The following is a 12,848-nucleotide window of genomic DNA, read 5'->3' as shown; positions in this document are numbered from 1 at the left end:
TCTCTTCCTACGCTGCAAAAAAAAACAACAACTTTTATTGGAATAACTTGATTGTGACTTTTTCCTTCTACTTTTTAATGTGGCTTCAACTCAACAGTGTATCAGAACATGCTGAACCACACTGCACCGAGTGGCCAAGTCGTGTACAACATGAACAGCGCTCCCAATAAAGGCACGCGTACAAGGGCAAGACAGTATAAAATAATTTAAATAAAATCGATTTGGAATCGTACTAAATGAGAATCGCTATTCTTATGAGAATGGATTTTTTTTTTTGGGCACACCCCTAATGACCGTCTTACTAGGGAAACATTTTTTTTTTTACTACTGCCTTCCACTATTGTAGGACTGTAGTTCCATGCAATAGTAAAAGGCTGCACTAGTAGAAGAAGCCGGTCTTACTTGTGACACTCCCCTGCAATAGAACAACACAGGGTGGACTAGTAGAATTCAGTTTTACATTTCTGCACACTGCTATAATGACGAGAGGGTGCAAGTAGAACCACTAGAGCGCACTAGTAGAACTAGCAGAAGTCTTACGTAGTGATGCTTGCTACTTTCAGCTATCAGCTCGTTCTGCTTTTTTTCACTACTGCATGACATTTCTGCACATGCGTCGAACAACTCTGGGAGAGTTTTAACAAGTAAACACAAGGAAGAGGAGAGGAAAGAAGAAGCATGCCAGACACAAGTGAAAAGCACAAAAAGAGAACTTGTGAGGCTACCGAGGCACAGATGCGGCGCCGCTACGTCACAAGTGTCACAATTACAGAAGCCCCGTGTCCACCAAGCAGACGTGAAAATCACATAGATTTGAATAACTGACTCAGGTGTCGATTGTATTTTTGATAAATCGAATAAAAAAAAATAAATAGTAAAGGTTCAACAATGAATTGATAAGTAATCGATTAATCGTTGAGCTTTTTCAATTCAGTTGTCCAAATCTTCAGAATTTCAGCTTCTCTGATTTATTCAGTCCTCCGTGAAAGCAGGCAGGGCTGGGACAAAATATCGTTTGGCAACACATCGCGATACTTGTTCACACGATCCGCAGTATCGATACATTAAATGGTATCGCGATACTAAATTGATATCATACATTGCCGAACAAGACACATTAACCTTCGTCTTGTGTTAGGGTCGGCAGCGACCCGTTTTCAGGTTTAACATGCATAAAAGAACCATATAAATTAGTTTATTGCATCAAGGCTTTTTGACTTTGTCAGGAACCTCTATTTCAACAAAATAAAACAAAAAAAAAGGTTTTCACTAAATTCTAAAATGCTCTGGTTGAAATTATTACATTTGTGTTGTTAGGGTCGGTTTCGACCCAGTTATAAAAATAAGATTATAAAGCAATAATTAGAGCCAAAACTGGATTCATAATTGCACTGTCAGCCAACACACTGACAGCCAGCTCCTCTCCCAATCCTGTGAGCTGTAGGGGATTCTTATTTTGCCCTGTTTTCCAGTACACCTGCACAAAAACAAAACAAACAGAGATGGGCATGTCCTGACATGTAAGGTCAATTCATTCATTTGAAGGGTCATTTGACTTCCAGAGTGCACATCTCCAATTTGCAGCATGCAAACATGAGAAGAAGATTTACAGCAACCCAAGTTCTGGATCATCTTTTTGATGAAAATGAGGAAGAGGACACAGAGCAGCATATCGATGTGGATGAGCAGGTTTCTGAGGTGGAAGACAATGTGGAGTATCATCCAGAAGACACAGACATATCTGATGAGGAGGTCACTGGTGGTGAAGCTCGTCCCACTGAAAGATTCAAGTCCAAAAATGGTAAGATCTTTTGGAGCTCAGTATCTCATGATGTACATGGCAGGGCAGCTGCTGCAAATGTCATAAAAATGACCCCTGGAATCACAACGTTTGCTGTGACAAGAGTCAGTGACATCAAGACATGTTTTGAGCTATTCATGCCATTGTCACTAAAAAGAGTCATCATGGCTATGACAAACCTTGAAGGAAAAAAAGTCCATGACGACATGTGGAAAGACATTGATGAGGAATATCTGGATGCTTACATTGGTGTTCTTCTTCTTGCTGGAGCGTACAGATCCTGCAATAAGGCCACTGATAGTCTCTGGGACGCATCGACAGGCAGAAATATTTTCCGGGCAACAATGTCACTTCAGACCTTTCGAATGATATCAAGAGTCCTCAGATTTGACAACCGAAATAGCAGAGCAAGATCTGACAAGCTTGCCCCCATCAGGGATGTCTGGGAGAGATGGACGCAACTCCTTCCCCTGATGTTCAACCCAGGGCCAGAGGTGACAGTCGATGAACGTCTTGTCCCTTTCCGAGGAAAATGCCTCTTCCGGCAATACATACCCAGTAAGCCAGGGAAGTACTGCATAAAAATCTGGGCAGCCTGCGATGCAAAAAACAGCTATGCAGGGAAGCTACAGATTTACACAGGCAAAGCTGCGAGTGGTATTCCTGAGAAAAACCAAGGAAAACGTGTGATCCTCGATATGACTACTGGACTTCAGGGTCACAATATCACTTGTGACATTTTTTTTTACCAGCTATGACCTTGGACAAGAACTTCTCAGGAGGAAACTAACCATGGTGGGCACAGTGAAGAAAAATAAACCTGAGCTTTTGGAAATAGTACCTAGGTGATTTCTATTGGTTTCATTTGCTTGATTGGTTGTCATTTGTTTTACCTTGCAAATCTATATTTTGTGTTTTGACCTGTTCTACTGCTGAAAAAAATACTTTTTTTGCATTTTTCTTGAAGTAAATATATATGGGTCGAAATCGACCCGTAACACCATAGATGTTACTATAGTATATAATATTTAAATTAATAAATAAATAAAACAAATTAATTTAAGAGATGTGTTCTAATAGCCCCCAGTAATAGTCAGGTAACACAACCATCTTTTATTTATTTATATGATTCTCTTGGTGCTTATTTTACCATTTTTTAAAATTGAAATCGAGGGGTATACTGACAAAAAAAGGCCCAAAAGCCCACACAAAACACATTAAAACTAATATTTTCATGGATAAGGAAGCCTAACAAGCCAACCAAGAGATGAGAAATAAATTGGATGATATCAACTTGTTTTTAGTGTATTTTACAGCTGATTTAAGACACGGGTCGAAACCGACCCGTTAACATAAGAGATGGTAACAGAAAGTTAACACAAGACGAAGGTTAAGTCAGTGGTTTGAACAATTGCCTACCACACCAGAAGACCTGGGTTCAAACCCCGCTTGGACAACTCTTTAGTACAAATGCAATATTGAATACTAATCATTGTAAGATTATTTCACTATTAATGCTTAGTAATTTTCACATTATTTATCTTCCAATTTACTTCATAAGAATTCAGCTTAGCATTCAGCTTTCAGCATTCCCACGCAATTTCTGCAGAAGTTGCACTTTGTCTAGTTAACAAAGGGATGTAAATAAAAAATCTAATTCATTGTTTATTGGACAATTGACAATCCAAGATTAAAATGATCAGCTTGCAGCCCTTAATTTTTTTCTTCTTTTTTTTCATCCTTTCCTTTTACAGGGAAAAAAGCACATTACTTCAAACTCACATTGGAGAAAATATACAAACATCATTTGATTATGATTCAGTTACTGGTTTGGTCCTTAAAATCTGGCAAAAAAAAAAAAAAATACTAAAATGTTGATCAGTGTCTTCCAAAGTAAAAGCAGAGGTTTGCAAATTTTGAAGAAATAATGAGTGTGAGGATTTGGAAGATTTTAAGATAAACAAGGTTTCTAAACGATGAATCGATTATCAACACATTCGCCAATTAATTTGTTTGTGCGTATGTGTGGTGGTTTTATTGAACATATAAACATGAAGAAAACACATAAGTATAAAATATAAGTTGAAGTAAAAAAAATAAAAACAAGAATAGGAAGAAAGAAAAGAGTTGATCTGTTCAAAAGGGGTAGGAAGAAGTTAAAAACGTATCTAGTCCTACCCCTTATTCGTTTTATATTAATAAAATAATAAGGTAGTGTATTTCAACAAAAGGAAATGTATAAACCTAGTCATAGATACAAGTGCACTTTAACATACGCACATTTGCCAGCGACATATGTACGTGAAATTCATAGACATATACCATAATACATTTATGAATCATATCCTCATACTCACATACACAATTTTCATTACACTCATACCGATACATCCAAAGAAATTACAGCATATGTATGAATTTTCATGATGACTGTTGTAAAAAAAAAATACTTTGCTTTTAAACATTTTTTTTTTTTTATTTAGCAAGTGACATCTTTTCAGGTCAGTTCCAAAAATCATTCCACAAATGAACACCTTTGCTTAATATTTGTTCTTATTTTAATTTTTTGTAGATAGACACTTTGATAATCGATTAATTGTCAACTGATCGATTAATTGTCACACTTCTACAGCTGTCCCTCCTTTGTTATGGGGGTTACGTTCGGGAACGCCCCACAAATGAGAATCCACAAAGTAGTGCTCATATATTCATTTTAGTATTTACATGGAATTAAAGCATTTTACATAATACCGAAAGAAAATATGGATATGAAGTGCATGTATTATTTTTGTCACAATTAGTCATGTTTTTGCTCAGATTTAATATATTACTTTGGCGCCATCTTGTGGCAACTTGATGGCAAGGAACGACGTTGAAGTGAATTGAGGAGCTTCATTTAGACAAAAGTAACGCTTGGCAACCATAGTCCGGTTATCTGCAGTCAATTATAATCGCTTAGTGGAAAACGTGGCTTCAGACAAAATCTGTGCATCGGTAGCGAGTGAGCATTTCCAGGAAAAATCCCGCTCACTTCTATCAGGAACTCACGGGCGGCGCGCAGCCACAGACTTTACAGAACCAGCTTGCCTTCATTATAAAAGCCTGGCGCGTGGGCAAAATCCTGGCATGCCACCAGGCTAACAAAACACTGGGAGTTTGGGAAGATGACGACTTTTTGTCTGGTCTGATTGGTCAGGCCACTATTATTATAGTGTATGTAGTGCAGTCGCAGTACCACCGACCCCCCCCCCCCCCCCCCGTCCCTCCACCCCTGCAAAAATCTGTGGCTGCGCTGCGTGCAGCCGTGGTGCTTTCATGTGAGTAGAGATTGACAGAAAGAGATAATGGGAGGGTGTACGAGTAAAGATGCCGCTCACGTACCTTGCTTCCCTCCGCTTGAGGCTCCTGTGATGACAATGATTCAAAGAGCAAGTGTTTAAAAGCGACGCCGGCTCAGTGATGTGGCGCTCATACGCCGACGCACAAGCAGAATTGACTCATTCACTGCCATTGACGGATATAGACGTCAAAAATCCATTTGAACTATTTCTATTAGTTTAAAACTGTTTCCACTTTTGTTAACGAGAGTATGAAAACCTAGGAAAAAATTATTGTACATTTAAAACAGACATAACAGTTAATGTGATTAATCCTGAGTTAACTAGTGAAGTCATACGATTAATAATAATAATAATAATAATCTTTTCTTTTTTGTAATCTTTACTTTTTTAGAGATTACAAAAAAGAAAAGATTAATAAAAATTAGGGCGACAGGCAATTAAAATTCTTAATTGTAATTAATCCCATGACTACACTAGTTTTTTTTTATTTTTAAGAAAAGATTAAAAAAAGAAAAGGTCATTAAAAATTAGGGGCGTCAGGCGATTACAATTTTTAATTGTAACTAATCGCATGACTTGTTTATTTTATGGGTATTTATTTTGTGAGATTTTGCTGTATGGATGCTTCAAACGAAGTTTCGTTCCCTTGTGCCAATGACAATAAATATTCTGAATCTGACTTCACTAGTTATTTATTTATTTTAAGAAAAGATTAAAAAAAGAAAAGATTATTAAAAATTAGGGGCGTCAGGCGATTAATTTTTTTTATTGTAATTAATCGCATGACTCCACTAGTTAACTCACAATTTAATCACAAATTTTATATTATAAATGTACAATAAAAAAAAAAGTCTAGGTTTTCATACTCTTGTTAACAAAAGTGGGGAAAAATGTTAAACTAGTAGAAATAGTTCAAATGAATTTATGGCAGTGAATGAGTTAATAACACACACTTTTGACAACAAATTGGGGATCTTGTGCTTTCTGTCAAATTCCAGGATGAAACTAAAATGCACGACAGCGAACATCCTTTGATGGCGGTATCAGGATAACGCTCTAATATTGAAAAATCTGATTTAAAAAAATGTCACTAATCCTCCGTTATAGCATATCAGTTTTTGCAGTCATGTTATATATCACATTTTTTTTTAGCATTATTAATGTTATTACTAGTGCTGTCAAAGTTAACGTGTTAACCCATTGATTAATAAAAAAATAAATCACATTAATCATGTATTAATGCAGATTAATCACATTGTTAATTTTGACCGCAGATGATCCTTTAGCTTGACAGCGGATGGTTATATGAAAGGTAGCGCAGCATTAAAGTAAAGCATTTAACAAATGTTTGCATACGACATTCACAATATGTTTTAGTCAAAATATTGTGGTCACATTTATTTTTCATTCTAAATTATGCAAGTAATTACCCGATTAGAGAAAGAGGAGGATGAGCGCGTGCAGTGGATCAAAAAATGTGGAAGACGTCCCCGTAACATTAAACGTCGAAAGAATTAACACATAACAAGTGCTCTCCCAAATTGACGATAAAAAAATGACGATAAAAAGCCTTTCATAATTAAGTGATTAATCATGATTAATCAAAATTCTAAGATGTGATTAATCTGATTAACAAATGTAATCGTTTGGCAGCTCTAGTTATTACTCTATTCTTAAATTTGTATTTATTTATATTTTTTTACTACTTGTAGAATATTTTTATTATCCATTGCTCTTGCGGTCTCTCGGTATGTTAAAAACAAAAAGTCAATTTAGCTTTATGAATATGACGAGGACTCAAAAAAAAATCTTGAGTCCTCTGCAGCAGTTGATAGTTTTTTTTATATATATATATATTCAGGTACAAAAAAACAACAACATGAAATATGCAGTTATCCTCACTTTTTTTTCCCCCTTGTGAGATTGTCCAAATGGCTATTGGCATATTTAAGTTTGGCGCCCCCTGCCCTAGTTTCTCATAGCGTGAATGATTCCCAAAGCGATAGCTGTTCATTGACTGATTCCCGACTCCTAAATCAGGATAAAGTGGAATTCCCAAAATAGCGGTTCTGGGGGGCCGAGTTTGCAGACTCACCATCTCGTCGCCAGGCAGCCAGTACCCCTCCTGCTCGATGCCCGCCTTGGAGCCTTTACAGCCCACCGTCAGCGTCTCCACCACCAGGCCGTCCTTCACTGCCAGGCTGAGCTGTCGGGCCGTCTCCTTCGGGTGCATGCCGAAAACGCGGCTCAGGTACCTGGGGGGGGTTCAAAAGTCACAAACTTTTTTATGAAGCGATTAACCGTGATTCATCAAAATTCTAAGATGTGATTAATCCGATTTAAAAAAAAATTCATTTGACAGCTCTAACTAAAATACAAAGTAAGAATATAGCTTCCTGTAATTTACATTGTTCTAAGCGTTAAGGGACCCAAAAATAAGTTATTTTATTTTTTCAATTAATCGGCTGATAAGAGTTTTATTCTGCCATCCTAGTAATAATTGTTGTGTTTATTACAGGATCCTGTCTCGACTAGTATCCTTTATTTAAAGACATGTTTCAAAGAAGCAAACTTTGGTGTTGTTTAGTGATTCACTGAATAGTCGGCCACCGAAAATTTTCGGCCAAAATAAAATTAAAGCCGAAAGAATATGGCTGAAATAGAATGTTGTGATGACGCAAGCAAAAAAAAACCCACTTGCAAGCAAGTGTCAGTTTGAATTAAACAGCGAGTGTCCGCCTCGCTTCTCGCTGGCTATCCACTGTGTGAGTTTGCGCGGGTCAGTCGCAGCAGCTCCCGGGGTCATTGCGCACACCGGAGGAGAGGGGCGTCGTCGCTTGGTGGACAACATTTAAGCGGATCGAAAAAAGACAGAACTGCCGTGTACTGCAGTACAGGTGAGCCACTCTTTCTCCCGTAGAGCCTTCACATTTGATTTTTTTTATAAGAGCACCTCGAACGCTTCCACTTTTTCACCGGCATCCCGGTGGCCGTGCTAAATACTTGAGCTAATGCTAGCACTATTGCTTTCAACAGTTTTAAACAAGTAAACACTTTCCGCTATCTGCGGGTGGCGACAGGCCTGTACAGGACGCCAAGTGTGACTTTGCAGTCCGTTCCCGAAGCCAATTAGCTGGTGCGAACAAATGTATTTATTTTTAAACGTTGGTGAATATGTGAATGTGCCGATTTTAAGTGCGCCGCACCTTGTCCCGCCGCACGCATCCGTGTCCGCCTGTGGTGCAATCGCACTGCCAGAAAATGCTCAACCCTTGCTTGGTGTTTAATGTACCTTTAGCCAACATGTCTGCCGTGTGGGCACATTTCAATTTATATTGTGCTTGGTTAAAATGCCGGTGCTAAATAAATATTTTATAATAATATTCAAATTTTAATTAATTAGAATAAATGCAATGATAGTAAACATTGGCATTTTTTTTTTCCAGCGTTTCGGTTTTCGTCCAAGCATTTTTCATTTTCGGTTTCGCTCAAACATTTTCATTAATCGATTAATCGACAAGTAATCGATTATCAAATTAATCAACAATTATTTTAACTCTGACTGCCAAGCATTTTCAGAAAAGTGAACATGTGGGTGCCAGCTGATTTAATCATTTTGACTGAGCTTTCAAGGTCCACAGAAAAGTTTGCGTTTAGACTATGGAAACACAGATACTACCAAATGAAAGATTGAACTCTCATCTTTCATCAGAAAAAAAAAGTTAGTTTCTACCTTATTCCGTTTTTCAGTAATCAACAATAGAAAATAGGTTAGTCTCACCCAAATGCTCTGTTTTGGACCAAAATATGGAGAAATCAAGCTTTTAGTGAAATTATATTATTTCATGCACTCTAGTGAATTTGACACCTTTTTTTTCCATGAATGATGCCACAAACACCTAAACAGTGCTTTACTTCTGTAAAACACTACCACCAACAATGAAAAAGTGTTTTTTGATAGCAAAATACGTTTATTTACATTCAACAGTGTAACAATTTGACAAAACAATTTGGCAAACTATTTACAAATATGTGCAACTGTGGTACTATTTACAATTGTGTGGATGTTTCAACTACACAGTTATTCTTTTTGTGAGGTATATTGTGTAAAACTCCCCTGCGTGCAAGGGGACGCAGCAGGATTTGCACCACAGATTAGTTTCACTGCGATTGCCCCTTCGCGTGCACTTTCTTGCCAGCCTTTTTTTCCGGGGAGTAGCAGGTATATACTGCAGTGTGTGTTTGGCCATGTTGTCATCAAGTCTACTCTCAGGATCATGATACGGTGACCTGGTGTTACGTCTGGCTTCCTCATGTCCTTCGGTTCCTATACCGGGTGGTAAGAGATGTTCTGATCCATCTTATCCACTCCATTCATGGTGGCATCGTAGTCCAGAACCAGTGTCTTCTCCGTGATCAGACTGTACCCGCTCCTCCGATGAATATGCATTGGACTCGGGGTACTCTTCATCGTCCGATTGAACGTCCGCCTGTGCTCGGTTGTGCTCCGCGTTTTCCGGCGTTAGCATCGCTAGCCGGTGAGGCTTTATGACGCGATCGAAGCCGCCGCGTCAACGCTTTCAACTTCGGCGTCAACCTCGGAGTCACCATCATCATCATCAATGTGCTCTTTTGCATTGGTCGATGCTTTTCGCCTTTGAAAAAAATGCTCAAGCGTGAGCTGCTTGCAACCGGTCGCCATTTTCGCTTCCTCAGCCATTCTCCCCTCGACACTCTAGCTCCGCCTCACGTCTTCTACTGACTCCTACCCGATCTTGTCCAAAGAGAGTCATCGCTGCCATCTAGTGCCCAAAAATAGTCATTATACTAACTCGATCTGCTTGATACTTTCAGCACAGCTGGCCAAGGCTTTCCTCCACCAGTTTCCCAAAAAGAAAAAAAAGAAAAAACCATAGTGAACGTCTTTTAACATCTTTGGCGGCACTCATTTGGATTTTACTAAACGTGATTAAACGTTTTTGGTGGTCAAAGAGTTAATAATTGAGTGATCATTTGGAGCCTTTTTTTTTATTTATTTAAATTGTCCAAAACTTCTGATTTTAGTACATCAACAGTAATTGTTCACTGATTTCTGTAGTCCTTCATGAAAGAAGTGTGTTTATTCCAAATAAGGCATTTACATTTTACTCTGGAAAACAATGACCAAATTGGTAACATAGTACAACATCAATCCCGCCCCCTTTTTTTTTTAAATCATTATACAAATACGAAGTACGAAATAAACACCTATCACTGGTTGATAAACAGTAATCAAGTAAAATAAAGATCTAATGCAAAATTTAAATGATTCAGATTAGTCGATTAATTGATTGACTAATTGATAGATTAATCAACTGTAAAAATATTCGAAAGTGACAGCACTAGTGTTTTTTGTGGGTGTTGCCTGCGCAAATGCGAACAGCCACAACAAAGATGGCCGCACGCTGAGGTCAGGCTCTCGGATGGTTCTCCAAATCCCAAACCGATTGCCGGGCTGTTTGACACGGCACGTTGGCAAGGGCCTACGCTCGCCGACTGCCAAGCCAGCACTGGCTGGCATGGCACCGAGCGACTCTTGTTGCCACGGTAACGCCAGGCAAGCGGCACATTGTCATGGATATCCTCGCCGCCAACAACACCTCCCACCCAGTCACGCTTCATTCCAGCAGACGGCGGCTGAGATTGAGACAAAGGAAACCTGATCTCAAATCCAGTCTTGCAACTTTTCTTACATTTCAATAAGGGATGCGCGATAATATTGGTGGGCGATAATAAGCTGCAATTATTGACCAATTTGACGTCAAACAGAAAAACCAGACAATGAAGAACTCCGCCGATAATTATCGACTAATTTGACGTCAAACAGATAAACCAGATAATAAAGAAATCGGCCGATAATTATCAGCAATTATCGACCAATTTGACGTAGGGCTGTGCGATTTTGCCTAAAAAGAAAATTTCCAATTTAAATTTTTATTTTTATTTTATTTTTATTATTTATTTATTTATTTATTTACATAAACCAAGAAGTTAAAAAGTGTTGCTTTTATTTTATCAGTTAACAAAAGTAACCATATTCTCCTCTTGGAATCAATGTGCAAAACTTCTACCTTGAATCAAATACTTCTGGAAATGTAAATCTATGTGTTGATAAAGTAGAAAATAAGTTTATATAGTTTTTTTTGGTCAACTTTGTTTTAAAAGCTAAAAACTGTGTCCCTCAATATGACACAAATAAACATCACATTTTGGCTTTAATGTAGGAACCGAGGTCTGAGCTTGTCACCCCCAAATACAAGTACTGTTATGTAAATTGAGTCTTGGCCAGTCCAGTCCGCGGAGGAAGAAAGCCTTGGCCTGCCGTACATCGGCTATTTTACCGTGATTAGTCCGCTTCACCAAGTTCTCCCCTTCTATAGATCTCCTTTCACTTTTCAATTTGTTTTGTCACTGAAAATAGGCTGTTATCAGCATTACCAGCCCACGATACTACATTTCATAAGGATTTTATGTCGCAGACGACGCAGAGGCTGATAAGCGTCACGGACACGGCGAGTGAAAGTAAGCTCGTCTTTCATACCGGTAAGTGCGAGATAGCGTACATGTTGCGACCATGCGGCGACATCAACGTGCACATTTGTGCTATTCACATAAGCTTGTAAATGTCGATAAGCAATCAGGATAAAATATCCAATTTACAGCAGGCTAAAGATTTCCTCGCTCCGGCGATTGACCAATATTGGAGCCAGCCTTTGAGTTGCCAGTCACGGCAAAATAACCACTGCCTAAACAAATGGCGTGGGGCAACTTGAGCAATATACTTGCGGCTAGGTAGCAGTAGCACATACCCGTGTGTTCTCCCGTTTTCAGCAAGTGGTGAAATCGATTCTTCCTCACTGTAGTGTACATGGGTGCCAGATCATTAGCGAGGTGCAACGTGTCCGCTTTGCTGATCGCTCTCATTGTGCCCCTTTCTTGTGTAAATGACTCCTCAACAGTAACATGGTATTTTTTTTTTTTTTTTTTTTTTTTTTTTTTTTTTAAGAGCGGGAGTTTGTTTGCTGTTGTTGAGTTCCTCCCATATGGAGTGTGTGACACGACTGACAGAGCGAAAGCTACGGAACCCTATAGGGGCGAAACTGGCCGTGGCGCAACGAAAGAGGGGAAAAAAACATCAATGTTATTTTCTTATCATCCACAACAAAACACTCTAATTACTAAAAAAAAAAAAATCTATACATCGCCCAGCTCTTATTTGACATCATACAGATACACCAGATAATTAAGAAATCCGCCAATAATTATCAGCAATTATCGACCAATTTGACGTCAAACAGATATACCAGATAATAATAATAATAATAATAACTGTTAGCTCGCGAATTAGCAGCTATTTGCGAATTAGAGTGCGGGTGAATTGTTAGCCCACGAGTTAACAGTTCATTTGCAAATTAGCGGCTATTTGGGACTTCGCGTGCGGGTGAACGGTTAGCCCGCGAGGTAACCGTTAGCTTGCGAATTAGCGGCTATTAGCTTGCAAGCTAACTGCTAGCTCGCGAATGAACGGCTCTTAGGTTAGCCCGTGAGCTAACAGTTAGCTCGCGGGCTAACATAATAGCCATTTTTTTAAGCGGCTATTTGGGAGTTATGCTGGGGTTAGCGTGTGGGTGAATGGTTAGCCCGCGAGCTAACAGTTAGCTGTATAT

The 12,848-nt window shown here is 38.7% G+C and overlaps 1 protein-coding gene across 4 annotated transcripts in view; it reads right to left on the bottom strand.

Moving 5' to 3' along the window:
• zmynd11 (zinc finger, MYND-type containing 11) overlaps window positions 1-12,848 on the bottom strand; it is a 41,781-nt gene that overhangs the window by 23,784 nt on the left and 5,149 nt on the right. For 3 of the 4 annotated variants that reach the window (XM_086071858.1, XM_086071876.1, XM_086071869.1), the window contains exons 3-4: window positions 7,238-7,397; window positions 5,183-5,206 (exon numbers count right to left, since the gene is read on the bottom strand). In XM_086071858.1, coding sequence (XP_085927984.1) covers window positions 5,183-5,206; window positions 7,238-7,397 — 184 coding nt within the window. The remainder of the gene's footprint in view (window positions 1-5,182; window positions 5,207-7,237; window positions 7,398-12,848) is intronic. The other variant, XM_086071886.1, reaches the window with a different exon arrangement.

The sequence above is a fragment of the Leptonotus elevatus genome, chromosome 1, assembly GCF_054856555.1.
Source record: "Leptonotus elevatus isolate MCC_2025b chromosome 1, RoL_Lele_1.0, whole genome shotgun sequence".
NCBI classification, from domain to species: Eukaryota; Metazoa; Chordata; class Actinopteri; order Syngnathiformes; family Syngnathidae; genus Leptonotus; species Leptonotus elevatus.
Note: the sequence above shows the minus strand (reverse complement) of the source record. Positions and strands in the feature narration are given on the sequence as shown.